This window comes from Talpa occidentalis, unplaced genomic scaffold (assembly GCF_014898055.3).
Source record: "Talpa occidentalis isolate TD23 unplaced genomic scaffold, MPIMG_talOcc4v2.1 talOcc4.10, whole genome shotgun sequence".
Classification (NCBI taxonomy): domain Eukaryota; kingdom Metazoa; phylum Chordata; class Mammalia; order Eulipotyphla; family Talpidae; genus Talpa; species Talpa occidentalis.
The window spans coordinates 38,366,644-38,382,986 of NW_023600993.1; the positions used below are offsets into that span (position 1 = coordinate 38,366,644).

Genomic DNA, 16,343 nt, shown 5'->3' on the forward strand with positions numbered 1-16,343 from the left:
TTCTGCCCAGGAGGGTTGTGTGAATGGACTTGTCTGTGTATTGTATGGTTCGTTGTGCTTCCAGACCAAAAGGTATGTGCAGTTAGATATGATTACAATGTCCACTGAGCAGAAATAAAGTCTACACAATTACAAAATGTATTGGCACCGTCTGCCATAACAAAAGCCCAGAGACTGGGTAACTTAAACAACAGAACTTAATTTTCTCACAATTCTAGAGGCTGGAAAGTCCAAGATCAAGGTCTGGCAGGGTTTGATTTCAGATGAAGATTCCCTCCTGACTTGCAGACAATCACCTGCTCACTGTGTGCTCACACCACCCTTTCCTCCTGTGCGCATGTGGAGAAGCTCTCTCAAGTTTTCCCTTTTAAGGGTATGATCTTCATAAATGCCCCACCCTCATGATCTCATCTAACCTTAACTCAAGACCCCCCCCCCAATCTCCAAATACCATCACATTGGGGTTAGGGCTTCCATATATGAATTTTTGTTGGGGAGGAACACAAACATTCAACCCATTCCCCTGGCATTTGAGAGTTCTCAGCAGGAGATTTGTAATTGGTAAATCTTCATTGCATTCCCTTGAGTTTTCTCTCTCACCCCTAAGTATGGTTCACCAATTTTGCCTTGCTGAATTGTGTTTCATATTGCTGTGTTTCCCCACTACCACCTCCAGTTTCCATCCTGGCAAAATTGCTCTAGTAATACAGTGTGGGTTTTCCCTCAGTTTCTTTGAAGTGGTTAGTGCCTCTGTATAGAGACGGACCCCAGTGCAAGCTCTTGCAAGTGCTGGGGAGGGGGATATTTGAAGCTCCATCTAGGATAACCTGCAAATCTGAGTGCATTGTTCTTGTGGGCTGGATCCCATTTCTGGGAGAGGATATTATCATTTCACCCTTCACTACACTGCCAGCTTTCTCTTGCTTGCTGGTTAGATGTCTGAGGAGAGACATTTCACTGGTTTATAGAGGAAATAAAAAGTGCAATCTTTGTTTTTAATGTTGGTAACCCTTGTGCATTGTAGATTTTTATTTGTACAAATCTAATTCTTCATTGCAATTTGATTTGCACTGCCATAATGAGTAAAGGAGAAAAAAGATTTAATAGCAGGAAGACTTTCCTTGGCCATCCCAGTCAGTTTTGTATGTTTGTATCAAGTTCATTGCTAAGTGCATCTTACATATTATACTGAAATGTTTCCGATCCAGGTCTTTCCAGAGAATAAACATGCAAAGATACTATTATAAATTGTTTCAGCTTTCATGGGCAGGGCACGGTAAAGTCTATCTAAGACTGATGAGCTAAATGATTGAATTATAAAGGAATCATTGAAATCTGAGAGTGATTTTGTGCAGTGGAAGTTAAAATTTAAGGTCAAACCACTAGTGCATGAAGAGAGATGTCTCTGACAAGAGAAAAGGCATATTTTTCTGATTCACTTTGAAACCTCACTCCAAGCCATGCATTAAATTAACAATATTATCATAAAAATGAGGGTGCTAATTCCATCCAATGCTGAAATTTGAAAAATCATTTTACAGAAGCCTAAGCCAGGCATTAAATGAACACAGTATTAACTGGGCTGATATTGTTAAATGAATTTAAATGCCTCCTGTAGCCTGAGTTTTTGCAGAGTGGAATAGAGAACATCGTTTGTTGGTTCAGCCCAGAACTTTCTGGTGCCCTGGTTTTAATTTGTAGAATTTTCTTTAGAACCATTTCTCCAGTGCTTTGCTTGCAGTGGATTTGCTTTTTAAAGTAATCGATTCCGTATTAAAAGTATGAGGATGGTATTTTCTTTCAGTGCTTATTTGTTCTGTACTGCTAATTATGTCCAGTCGTGTTTCAAATTACACAAGAAACTTTTGTAATGCAAAAGATCCCTGGGATGCCTTGTGTTGGTGAAAATATTGTGGGTTCATCTGCTTCATTACATAATTCCTATACATTTTCATTCGAAAGGTTATTTAATCAAAAGTGCACCAATAAAACCATAAAATATTTAATGGAGTTCCAATTCTGTATCAGTTTCTTGTATTGTATAAACATATCAGTATTTTAATTATGTGGGGTTTCTGTGGTAATTAGGGTTCTGTAAAACATACCCATTTACTTCCTTTCCTTTTTTGATATATTTTTTTTTGAAGGGACTAGAGATAATCATCTTTTTTCTCCCTCTTGGTTTTTTTCTTCTGATTTTGTTCCTAGCCGTTTTCACACTGATCATTTTCTCTACAACTTTGCCTTCTTGTTTCTTTGTTCTTTACTCTTCATCCATTCAGAAAATGCTATTGAGTGCAAAGAGTTAAGTACCAAAGCTGCCTTTGTCAATGAGGACAGGTTGTCTTCCCTCACTTATCTTCTTCAACCTTTGCATGTGTAAGAGTTGGGTGTGAAAGCACTCAGGGGGGAACAGTGAAGACACTGGGGGTGGGCAGAACTGGGACATGTAGCCAATTGGGGGCTTAGGGAAGACTTTTCAGAAGAAATAATGATAAAGTGAATACTTTCAGATACATGGGCCTTAACCACATATGCAGGGAGGTAGGATGAAGGGAGGGACAAGAAGCAGAGGAGGGAAGGGCTATTTGCAGATTGGAGTGACCCCTTTCCCACCTTGAGGAAGTGCAGACAGACCTAGTTGGACTGATGGAAAAGAGGTCAGCATCTGGAAATATTGGAGTGGTTGTGAACATGGGCAGTAGAGTGGCTGGGGGTTGAGGATGAAATGAGAGGGACTGGATTGACCACATCAAAACAAGTCTAGCCAGACACGAAGAGAAATGGAAGCTTCATCTGGAGGCAGTGGAGGACTTACACTTACATCCCCCTAAATCTCTCCCTTCTTAGTTCATTTCTCCTCACTCTCTTTTTTTTAGATAACTGGGGATCTTCTCCTACTAGGCCTGAGGCTCCTTTGCTTTCACTGATCTAGCAGGGTTCAGAGTCCTCAGATTATCCAGAACTCAGAGGGAGCTGCCCTTCACTCTCCAGTCTCTGGGTTGCACTTTATATGAGCCAATATGTGATATGATTCTACACTAAAGCAAAGCTTGCATGAATTTCAGGGGACCTTGGTCGAATCCAGCACATTTGTTCCTTGTTTTTAGATTCTTCTCCAAAATTTTCTGGCCATTCATTTAATGAAGCTTAAAAAGTCACCTTTCCTATTTTAGATCTCCATTCAAATCCCCACTGAGGATTTTTCTGGGTCTTTAAAATGGGACATGTGGGAATGCTTACAGAGATTGGACAAAAGGGAGGAAAAGGCAGATGGTGATATGTCCCCGGCTGGCTTGGGCAAGAGGGAGGGACAGTCCCCACGAGAACTGAGGAGGGATGTAGTCTGACTTTCGAAGAAGATTGTGGGTTTGTCTCAAGCTTGTTTCTGTTTTTGGATGGACAGTCCTGACATCACAAATAAGTGCTTATTATCATGAGAAGCACACATTGTCTTCAGATGTAATCAGCATATCCTTTTACTAATAAAAGTAAGACAAAGAGGTTTACAATCGCTCCACATGGGTGATCATGTGCAAATTTAGCCAGTGTTTTATGTCCCTGGCACATAGCAGGTGCCTGGTTAATATTCATTGAGCAAACAAAGGAACAAAAGGTTCTTGGCAGATGCCTTCCCGGGAAAGGATTTGGCAGTAAGCTGGTCGCACAGTTTTGGCTCCTGGTTTGCTAAAGAGCTGGGTCACTGGGAAGGTTCAGATTGTGGATGCAGTGAGACAGTGTGTGGCTACATGCCCTGGCGGCCGATGTCTCAGGTATTTAGACAGTCGCCTATGCCTCCTAGTGTCAGCACTTCTCTCCAACGAGTGCAGACTCTGCTCTCTGGAGGAAGTTCAGTGGGGCATGTGAGCTGAGCCCTGTTTCCAAAATCAGGTCACTGCCTTCCTCTTCACCCCTTCCTACTTAGCAGCTCTGTGTGGAGAGAACGCCCATTATCCTTCCTCTCCATGCAGCATATGGGGATGTCACAAGAACATCTTTCTTGTGCATGTGCCCTCAGAGGCTTTCTTTCTCTTTCTTACATGCTGGGTTCTGTAATGACTCTTTTTTTTTAAAGATTTATTTATGCATATAAGAATTGGGGTACAGGCCAGCGGTTTGGGGGGGTGAGAGGATTCACCAGAGACAGAGTGGGGAACAGAACAGGCAGATCTACTGAAATACACTGCTGAGGGGAGCAGCGGGTGAGTCAGGAGAGGCCGCTGTGCAATGTGGGTCAGCTCCCTGGCCAGGGATTGAACTCATGCTGCAGTGGTTGCAGACACCTTCGTAGGTTGTGTCTTAAATCCTTGTGCCACCAGGGAGGCCCCCTGTGATGACTTTTATTGAATTATCTCATTTCATCCTCAGAGTGAGGTCATGAGTGAGGGGCAGTTACAGTCCTCATTGGCCCAACACAAACACTAGGCTCAAAGAACTGAGATGCGTTGGCCAAGGTCACCCAGATAGCGGGTGGCAGAGCCAGACTAGACTCCAGGCTTGTCTGCCTCTGTTGTTTTATCTCTCCAGTTCTACTCTTGTGTGAATCAGAATAGGAGGGCTTACCAGGAAGGAGAATGGGAGAAGAAAACCAACAGTGATTGAGACCTGGTAACCATGGGGAAATTTGTAAGCTGTTTAAGAGATAAATATTCTTTGTCTGTCTTCTTACCATGTGGTTCGTGGACTGAGTGGATCATCATCTTTAGGGCTGCCTGTGTCCTCTCCTAGCTGTGAAGAGACTCCTCTTTTTCCCTAGAAATTTGCAGGAGGGATTAACCACATCAGGAGCAGAGAGGTTGAGGGCCTCTTTAAGTTTCAGTCTTGGGAGTGGTAGGAAGCAAGAGCAAAGGGCAGAAGTAAGCCTCATCTGGTCAGTGACAATGTGCATTGCATCCTTTCCTACTTTAGACTACTGATACCTCATTAAGTAAGGATGAAGAGAGTAATTTATAAAGCCATTGCATTTAGATGACCAGATCTTCAGTTGCAACTTAATATGGCCACCCGCACCATGGTTTCACAAAGTGGGAATCTTGGGAACATCTGTGGGAATGCAGAAACAGAAAGGTTTCTGGAGGGAGTGCTGCTGGGACCCTAGAGACAGTTCTCTGTGCAGGGAGCCCTTGGATACCCTTGGAGTGGGGCCCTGGGTGGCGTAGGGAGCAGGTACACCGATGGGCCTCCTCGGCACAGCTGCCCCAAGCACACTGCGCCCTCACACAGACGGCTAAGCCATCTCCCTGTGGTGATACAGACCAGATTGCTCAGCATAGCTTTATCCTGATGCAGTCAAGGGAAATTAGTCAACTGCAAGCTTGGATGATGCCACTAACAAGCTGGCGGGGATTCAGAAGAGCAGATTCCTCCACTGTGGCCACGGCACACACAGCGGCGGCAGCATGGTTTTGATTACTGCACATGTTCCTCCCTGATGAGGGCAAGAACTTCTTGGTCTTCTTTACTTTTAGACCCCCTATGATGCCCCCCACATGTACAGGCCTTTGCATCAGCAAAGCAGCTTCAGGTCCGTTGCCCTGTTGGATCCTCATAGGGGCCCCCAGAAAGGAAACAGAAGATGAATCAGCACCTTCTTATGTGTAAGAATCAGGGATCAGAGAGGTTTAGTGCCTTCCCCAAGGGCACACAGTGACTACATAGCAGAGGCAGGGCTTGAACCCAAATATTTTGACTCCCAGCTTAGACTGCACAGTTCCTATAATCAACTTTGATCAATTTTAGGCAAAATGTAGATGAATTAAATTTACCTCAAGATGGAGGGCTAAAAGGAAGAAGAACCGAGGTTGTTGCATCATTTAGGAAGTGTGCCAGGTTCTGTGTTGACTCTTTACTGAATTGTCTCATTGGTGGTGCAGGTTATGCAACAATTGAATAATGGTTGCTTCTGCACATAGACGTATAGTCATCTCCTGGGAGAAGCCGTAAGGAGAGCAGCTGGCATTGGACCATAGTTAAACAGTGTCATCAAGGACCCACTGGGGCTCTGTCTCCCTTGACCTTTGCCTTTTATTCTTAATCTTATCACCTTATGACTGCAGCATGTTTCTAGCAATTCTGCAATAATGTCCTAAGTGGGGAGGAAGGCGGTGGGTATAGAACAGTTTTCCTTTCAGGGCAAGAAAAAAATTTCATTGCAACTAACTGCGCAGAAAGCATCCCCTTCTGTTTCATTGTCTGGGAATGGTCTCTTTATCACCCCTCCAATGCAAGACAGGCCAGGAAAGCATGTACCCAGCAGGGGGGGAACTGGAGAGCTGTGATGACAGAGACGGATTGTTTCAGGCCTTAGGAATGGGCATATTGTCACCCTGAACGAAATAAGTCAGCAAGGGAGGGGGAAAGCAGCTGTTTTTTTGCAGCTTCTAGTGTCAGTATCATGAGGAATGAGAACTTCAGAGAAGTTCTTCAGGTTGAATTGTGCAATTCAACTGTCCTGAGATGACATCCATTTTTTGGATGAGAGGTCATACTCCCATTTGTGAATGGTTAATTTCAAAACTGCATAAATGTATGTTTTCCATGCTTATCAGAGGAGACCTAAGCTCTAAGACAATGGGGAAAGAATTTTTCTCATGCTTTGTATGACTCAGAGCACAGATTAAATAATTGAAGAGGGGCAGAAGTCACACTGATGGAAAACATTAAGTATTGAGGGGTGGAGAGCAGTTGGGCTTTGAGGTCCTGAGGTTAGTGATTGTGAGATCAGACCACCTGGGTTTGAATCTGGACTCTACCCCTTATTACCTTCCCAGAGACTGTGCCTCATTTTCCCCATCTGTAACGGGAGAGAGATTGGAAGTACTTATCGCGTGAGGTTGAGAGAGCTTGTGAGTGAGGGCTAGCCTAAACCTAGATGAAGTTTGAGCTCAGTGATGGTTAGTTACTGATACTAGTGTCACTGCTACTCCTGCTTGCTGAGTAGGCATCTGGGCATGTGGAACCTGACGCATCCTAGTCACTGTCATTGTAGCCACAGGCCAGTTCGCCCCTGCAGAGTGTCCAGAGCAAATGTCCCAACATCATCTCTTTATATCACTCACCCCCTGCCCGCAGCCCTCAATGGGCTTCACTGCCTACAGATTTAAAGTCCAAACTCTTTAGTTAGACACAGTTCAAAAACTGGCCCTGTGAGAGACGTTTCTCATTTTTTCCTCTTGGAGTTCTGGACTGAGCCTTTGGTCACTGTCATCGAACAAATTGTTCCCGGCATATACTATGCTTGTCACATGGGATATATGGAGAATCAGACACAGACATAACAGGGGCTCCAGACTGATGAGGGATTCAGGCACAGGGCAGTTAGAATCTGGGGGTGTACAGGAAATGGACCCCACCTGCACCCAGAGGAAGTTGCTTCCTGGCAGAGTTAAGAAAGAACTGACTCTGGGGATGAATAGTTGACTGGAAGATGCCAGAGTGGGGACTCAGACAGAAGAAACAGTGGTGAAAGGTCTGCCGGAAAAGAGAATATGTCAGAGGACAGGGTGGGAATCAGAGCTGTCTTCTGCTAAGTTTATGGGGAGGGCTAATGAGTGAAGATGCTAGAACAGGGCCTAGTGTTCAGAGCCCTGCCGAGCCCTAGGAAGATTCATCTGAAGAGCAATGGGGTGCTGCTGACAAAAGGCAAGATGATCAGATTTGTGTTTGGAAAGCCCATCCTAGCTGCAGTGCAGAGAATTGAGCTAAATGAAAGAAATGAGAATAGAAGCACTCAAATTTCTTCTTCTTAGTTGTGAGCTTTGGACAAAAACAAAGAGATGTATTTTGGCTATTTGGGATCAAAAATGATGGGAAGACTGGGTGACCTGTGTGGAAGATGGTGTCATTGTATATGAGTAGCTTTCCAGAGTGAACAGGGAACATCAAGGCCTCCCCTTGCCCCCATTCTGTCCTCCCTCACATGTGACCCACTGGTGGTTCCCCTGGTTCCATGGAGCCAAAGACAGGAGCTGAGTTGTATCTACCCAGTTCTGGGATGCTCTTGGGATTCCACCTGGACCATGAGCTGATAGCCATGCTCAGATGGCACCAGTCTTTGGAAATAGCCCAAAAGGATAGTCAGTTAACCATGTATACCCTGAACACTGCCATGCTCACAGGCTGGTGTATGGAAGTCTTCACAAGGAAGTCTGTGTTTGACACTTAAACATGATTTTCTATAGTGACACCAATTGAGAAAGTTACCTTAAGTGAAATAATGAAGCATGATCATGTCATCATTTTGTTTCCCTGTGAGTATCTTTAAAATGATTTAGTATCCTTCGAATGCTTAATTGTTTCTTATTGCCTGTCTCTTCCCTTGCAGTATAATGAGGAGCTTCACTATGTGGAACCTTGCCTGAATGGAACATTGGTGCAAGCCGACAGGACCAACAAGGAGGTAGGGCTCTTTGCTGGGCAGGCACATCAAAGGGCAGTAGGACACCTCTTTCCCCCTCATAGTGATCACATACAATGATTCTGCCCTAGATTTGAGAAACTCATTAAATGTACTTCCCTTTGATTGAGACCATAGGAATCCCAGCTTGTAGAACATTTATGAAGAGACACACATAAAATCATGGCAGTAAGAGAACTGGGTTCAGATGCTCGATAGTCCTGAAACAATAGCTTTGATTTTCTTTTATGCTAAGGACTTCCTATGTTGTACTTGACCCCTGGGTTGATATCCCTGAAATAATATTACTCTTGCTGAAGTTTCATCAAATGTTGAATCCACTTGTTATATCTTTTGTTGCACATAAATAATTGATTTAATAATTATGGAGTTAGGATATTGTATCTGTCTTAGGCTATTGATAATAATGCTATTGGCTAGAAATGCCTGGGGACTCACCTGAATTCTCCAAACATTTCCCCCTTTAAACCAGTATTATTAGTGGATCAGGTTTTGGGGTTCTTGTGAAGATTGCAAGATGCTCTTCAGCCATAACCATCAAGAAAATTTGAAAAAAAATAGATGTGTGTTACTTACAAGTCCTGGAAATTACAAATTACACAGGACATCTAAACCACAGTAAGATTGCTGGGGGCGGGGGAAGGGGAAAGATTGTGGATTGTAGATTGTAGATGTATGCCTGGACTTCAGATTTTATTGAAGTTAAGGGTCATCTCCAATAACTGATCAGTTCTCCAAATCCCCAGGATGTGAAATACAAAGGAACTTTTGTTGGGGGATGGCAGCCTGGCTCTCTCTTACCTAGTCCTGTAGCTGGTTGTGTGCGTTTGTATGTGTATGTGTGTGTGTGTGTGTGTGTGTGTGTGAGAGAGAGAGAGAGAGAGAGAGAGAGAGAACACTTTTTTTGAATTGGATGCCTCACTACAGACCTTGAGTCAAGCATTACATAAAAAAGGTCAGTTTTCATGGTTTATACTGCAGGTAGCCATTGGGGTAACATCTCCTGGATTAGAAGGTACCCATTATAAGGATAAGGATGATATCTTCTCACTGCTGTATCCTCAATGCTTCAGCATTACCTGCTCCATAAATATTATATAACAAAAGGAAGATATATTGAAGGAGGAATCAATATACAAGTATCAGTTTAAGTGGATGAAACACCATAATGAGATTTATTTTTTTGTTTTTAGGAGGGAGAAAAAAGCCCATTGTATTTCAAAGAACAGTTTAAGGAATATTTGTTCATGGTCATTTTCTAGGCTAAGTTAGGAAAAGAGAAATTACTTAAACTACAGCTACATTTTTCTAGGGACTGTCCCCTTGGTGCTATTGCCTGGGTCTGATTTCCACCCCTTTCCCAATAGTACATTGTGGGTCTGCTAAACTTCAGCGGCCTGTTCAGCCACCATTATGGTTATCTGCAGTTCTGCATTCCTATACAAAGGTCCAAACTGTCCAATCACAGTCATATGAGTCAAACCTTACAAGGTGCCTTTCATATCAATCAAGGGCAGAAAGCTTGCTCGCTCTGGGAAGGGTATGCATCAAGAGGTTTGACCAGGAATGCCTGGGGGCCTGAGGACAGATGCATCAACTTACTCCCAACTCATACATCATGAGGTATGACCAGGAACGCCCGGGGGCCAGGACCAATGTATGACAAGGAACCCCAGATGCTGATCTGTGGAATGTCTTGTTGATAAGATTAGGACCATGGCCAGGGGCCTGGGGTCCAGTTTTGACTACAATACTTGGTCATCAAGCTGATAACATGGTCAGCAGAATCATGTCCCCCCCAAGCCCTAGATGTCATTTCTGAGTTTCACCCATTCTTTTATCCTTGTCCTCCTAATGCATATAGCTGATGCTGTATGATTATTCTATCAATAAAAACAGCCAGGATCTTGCTCTCAGCAGCATCCTGCATCATGTAGCCTGCTCTATGACTCCTGTGTCTTTGTCAGTGTCTTGTTGCCCAATGCAACAGTACAACATTGAATATCTTTAAGAAACTCAAATAGCCCTTCATGGATGTTGTTTACAAAATTTAATAGAAAAGAGGTTTAAAATGATCAAGACCTTTCTTTAGGCAACTTTCTAAGTGAACAAGTGAATTTATGGATATTGAAGAGTAGAGTAGTTTTGAATAGAAAAAAATAAGAAATTTAATTAGTTAACTAATAAGATAAAAAAAAATCTGCCAAAATGAAGCAACCATTTCCTAATTAGATTTTCTCTCTTACAATTGAAAAACTCTGAATAACAAATTATGAAGTGGAAAGAAGGCGGTGAACTTCCTAGTTTTGAAGATTGATTGTCATAAAGCCTAAAAAGAGTCCCAAAAATCACCTATCTAGAGCAACAATAAGCATGGACAACAATAAAACGTTTACCTAAAAACCAGGTAAACAATGATCTAACAACTGAGAGTATTTGTGACAATATCTTTCCCACCCCAGCCACACACAGTGGAACAGCCAGAGCCCAATCCTCCACATTTTCAGCAGGACTGGCGGGAAGTTGATCCTCTATGACACTCATACCTATTTGCACCTTGTGCTTCCACCTCAACAGAGAGACTGGTAAGAAAATAGCTTAAATAATATCCAGAGACATGTAATATACAACCCAAAATGTCCAGAATGCAATTCATAATTTTTTGTTATCCCAAGAACTTGGAAAATCACAACATGAATGAAAAAATACAACAAAGAAAAGCCAATATTGACATAGATCAGATGTGGAAATTATAGAAATGCTTCAACAAGCAATCAATTAGGAATTCTCATGAAACAAGTTTAAAAAAACAATAAATCTCAGCAAAGAAATATAAGTTGTAAAAAAGAGTCAAATGGAAATTATAGAACTAAAAATTACAGTCACCAAAAATCAAACATCCACTCGATCAGCTCAATATGGTCAGGTGAACTTAATTTAGTTCTGGTCACCAGCAGACTGCATGTATGGTAGTGGTACCCCCATAAATGTGTAGTCAGCTGTACCAGCTAGGTTTCTGCAAGTACATTCTATGATGTGTGCACAAAAATGAAATAGCCTAGCAGTGCATTTCTCAGATCTTTGTTGGTGAGCAACGCGTGACTATAATGAAGTGGAGATGACAGCAAATGGAATAAGAGAACTTCAGGGAAGATCAATAGAAATTACCCAGTCTGAAAAACAGTGAGAAATAAACTAGAACAAAATGAACAGAATCTCAGGGATGTGGGGCAATAATAAAAGAGCTAACATTCATATCTTCAAAGTCCGTGGAGAGGAGAGAGTATGGGATTGAATAGATATTTAAAGATGAAATCAAGAAGTAAACATAAGTTATTTCCTATTTCTTTGCCCCACCCCTCACCTGTAAGCAGGAATGTTTTATTATATCAAATATCCTTAGCATTCTCAACAGATTGTTAGCTATCTGTTTATCAGCAACAACTATTTACTAGTTGAAAATAGGAAGCAATAATATTCTCTGATAAGTTTTCTCTTAAAACCATTTCTATGGTGGTGATGATGATGATGATATTCAGGAACTAAATTATATTTCAGTCACTCCTGATAAGTAACAAATTTGAAGACATAAAAAAATACCTTTACTGCAGTCCCCCAGGGCAAGAGATAGCTTTACCCTAGTTCCCCCTGAAAAGACCAAGAGACAGCTTTACCCCAGCTTTATATATGCATATGCGTGTATGTGTATAGTGAAAACATCCATATGGTAAAAGAAATAAACATATATATTCAAGAAGCTAAGTAAATTCCAAGTGGGATAAACCCAAGTAAATCCATGCCAAGGCACATCATAAGTAAATAGTAATTAGATAGGAAAAATTTGGAAAGCAGCCAAAGAGAACAGACAAATTACTTAGATTACCAATTTGTATGATAGCAAATTTCTCATATGAAATCATGAAAATCAAAGGGAGTGTCATAGTACACCATAGTTTAGTTTAGTATATATTTATCTTTGACAATTTCCTTTACTCTGACATTAATAAAGCCACACCTGCCATTAAAAAAATAATCTTTGCATGGTATGTCTTTTCCCATCATTTTACTTTCAACATACTTTTGTTATTGAATTTCAAGTAAATTTCTTGTAGTCAGTCTATGACTGGATCATTTCTTTTAAATCCATGCAGTCAATCTCAGTCTTTAACACTCAGCATAGTGTTGTAAGTTCTAACTAATGTAGTAAGGCTACAAGAAGAAGTAAAAGGCATACAGTTCAGAAAGGAAGAAAGCAAACTATTCCTATTTTCAGATGATTAGCTTATATATGTAGAAAAAAAAGAATCTGCCTAAAATGACAGAATCCAAAAACTTACTAGAACTAATGAATTCAGCAAAGTTACATGTACAAGATCAACACACAAAAATATTTCTGTATTTTAACTGAATATATGGAAAACATTTTAAAAGGCAATGCCACTTATAATTGTTCTAAATAAACCTAGTAAAACATGTATAGGTTTTATTGTGCTGAAAATTACAAAATGCTAATGAAAGATATTAAAGAAGGCCTAAGTAAATGCAGAGACTGATAATATACATAGGTGGAAGTTTCAACATAGCAAATGTATCTATTTTCCACAAAATAATATGTAAAGTTAATTCAATTCCTTTCATTCCCAGCAAGGATTTTGTAGACATACACAAGGATATTCTAAAATTTATATAGACATTCATAGGGCCGAGAATACAAATTCTATCTTGAAGAAGAATAAAGTAGAAGAAATCAATCTACCCAGTATTAAGACAGTAGTTACAGTAAACAAGAGGGTGTGGTATTGATGGAGGAGTAGACATAGAGATCTACAGAATATAAAGAGGAGTACAGACAGATACTCACATGAATATGCCCAGTAGATTTTTTTGACAAAGTGCAAGAATTTCAAGAATGATTCAGTAGAAGAAGGATGTCCTTTTCAACAAATGAAAAGGTGAACATCCATTCATAAGCAAGGAAAAACAAACAAAAAACATTCTACCTTTGATGCAAACCTTACAATTTAAATATAATTTACCTCAAATGGATCAAAGACTTAAATATAAAATGAACAATTATGACATTCTCTGAACAAAACCCAGGGGAAACTCTTCAGTATCTAGGGCCAGGCAAAGAGTTCCTGGGCTTGACACAAAAGCACAACTCATAAGAAGAAAATCTTATGAAACAGATTTCATTAAAATTAGAGAAAAACATTGCTATGTGAAGAACCTGCTGAGAAAGAATGAAAAAAGTTTTGTGTTTTGCAAATGTCTTTACCCAATCCATTGCTTGGAGAATGATATATATAAACCACACATTTGATAGAGAACAAGTATATATAGGATATACAAATAAATCTGAAACTCAACAATAAAAACAAACAGCCCAATTAGAAATGGGCAAAAGATATGAAGAGACATTTTTTTTTTTTATTTTTCTTTTTCTTTTTGGCTTATTTCGCTGAGCATGATCCCTTCCAGTGCCATCCATGTTGCTGCAAATTGCATGTGTTTATCTTTTTTGAATGCTGAGTAATATTCCATGGTATATATGTACCACATCTTCTTGATCCAGTCATCTATTTTTGGGCATTTGGGTTGTTTCCAAAGCTTAGCTATTGTAAACAGTGCTGCTATAAACATAGGGGTGCAGGTGTTCTTTGGAATTGATGTTTCTTTGTCCTTTGGGTAAATACCTAGGAGTGGAATTGCTGGATCATATGGAAGCTCTATGTTTAGTAGGTCCAGAAATCTCCACACAGCTCTCCACAGTGGTTGGACCAGTTTGCACTCCCACCAACAGTGCAGAAGAGTTCCTTTTTCTCCACATCCTCGCCAACATTTGTTGTTGCTAGTTTTTTTAATATGTGCCATTCTCATTACAAGTGAAGAGACATTTTACTGAAGAGGGTTTATAGATGACAACTAAGTACATGAAAAGATAGATTACCATCATTAGTCACTAGGGAAATGTGTATTAAAACTCCAACTATATATCACTACACCCCTTTCATAATGGTTTGGATAAAAAAAATAAACAGCACTAACTGCTGAAAAGGATGTGGAGAACCTGGATCACTCATACCATGCATTGCTGATGGGAACGTAAAATGATACAACCTCTCTGGAAAACACTTGGCAGTTCCTTATAATGTTAAATATGCAAATACAATATAACCCAGCAGTTGCACTCTTGGGCATTTGTCTCAAAGAAGTGAAAACTTGTGTTCACACAAAAACCTGTACACAAATGTTCATAGCAGCCTTATTCAGAATAGCCAAAAACTGGCAAAAATCCAGAAAGCCTTCAGAAGATGAATGTTTAAGAAATTCTGATACATCCATACCAATGAACACTACTAAGCAATTAAGAAAGAAAACAAAAAAACTAAGGATATATGTAATCACTTGGATGAATTTTTTGAGGAGTTATTTTTTATGATAAAAGGACAATACCCAAATAATATATACTGCATATAACATTCTTGAAATGATAAAATTAAATGGAGAACAGTCTAGTGGTTACCAGGGGTCAGTAGTGGGAATGAGGTGAAGTACTTGTAACTGGAGTATTAAAACCTCCTAATATTATTGCTTTGTTATTAGTGTCTCTCTTTAGTTTTATTAATAACTGTCTTATTTATCTTGGCACACCATCATTTGGTGCATTTATAAGTGTTATTTCTTCTTATATTATACCCTTAATAAGATCATGTCCATTTCTATTTTTGTTACCCTTTTTAAAAAATCTATTTTGTCTGATATAAGCATAAATGTTCCTGACTTTATTTTTTGATTGCCATTTGTTTGTAGGATTATCTTCCAGCCTATACTTCTAAATCTGTGCTTGTCTTTGTTGGTACAATGAATTGCTTATAAATAAAAAAAATTGGACTTCATTTTGAAATTCACTCAACCACTCTATACCTTTTAATTGATACATTCAATCTATTTATATTTAAGATGATTCTTGAGACAAAGTTATTTTTTTGCCATCTCGTAAATTTTTTTCAGTTTGTTTTTGTCTTTATTGTATCATTTTGTTTTATTTAGGTTCTATTTTTTTGTTTTATATGTTGCTTCTATTCATTTTGGCTTGAAGGTTAGTATATGATGGGCTACTTTTGTAGCCCATCGGACTGTCTGGTCTCAAACTTGTTCTGTTGGGCCAGATTTACTCTCCTCTTCTTAGGTGTCAGTTACCACTCCCTATATATTTTGTTGTTGTTGCTTTATAATAAACCCTTTGGTACTTCTTTCATGACTTTCACTGAAAATCAAGAGTTCTTTGGGATATCTGAAAGAAAAATGAAATCCACAGCATGGGAGTCTGATAAAGGAGAAGAGAAATATAAAGGCATAGAAAAAAAATTATTTAAAGAATTAGTCGCTGAGAACCATCTCAATTTTAATTTTCAGTGAAGCTGCTTATCCTTCCTTCTGTCTTGAATGATAATCTCGAAGAGTAAAGTGTCCTAGGCTGGAAGTCTTTTTTTTCTTTGAGCAATTTAAATATCTTTTGGCATTCCTTTCTTGCCTGTAAGGTTTTCTTTGAAAAGTTTACTTCCTTTGAAAAGTCTAATAGGTGTTTCCTTTATAGGTTACTCTTCTTTCTATCAGTGTCTTTTAATATTCTGCCTTTATTGGCTTTCAACATTATAATGTGTCTGGAGTGTGTCAGTCTGGTATTTTGTTTGAAATTCATGGGCCTATTGGATCAGGATGTCTGATTCCTTTTTCAGATTGAGATGGTTCTCAGCAACTATTTATTTATTTATTTTAAAGATTTATTTATTTATTTCTACAAGCACTGGGTACAGTCAGAAGCGCAGGAGGGTGAGAGAATTCACCAGAGCCAGAGCGGGGAACAGAAGAAGCAGACCGACAAAGTACACTGCTGACGGGAGCAGTGGGCAGTAGGAGAGGT

At 39.9% G+C, this 16,343-nt stretch overlaps 1 protein-coding gene across 1 annotated transcript in view; it reads left to right on the forward strand.

Annotated features, from left to right (window-relative positions):
- Positions 1 to 16,343, forward strand: part of CACNA2D3 (calcium voltage-gated channel auxiliary subunit alpha2delta 3) — an 807,400-nt gene that overhangs the window by 353,035 nt on the left and 438,022 nt on the right. The window contains 1 exon segment of the mRNA XM_054694676.1: positions 8,324 to 8,398. Coding sequence (XP_054550651.1) covers positions 8,324 to 8,398 — 75 coding nt within the window.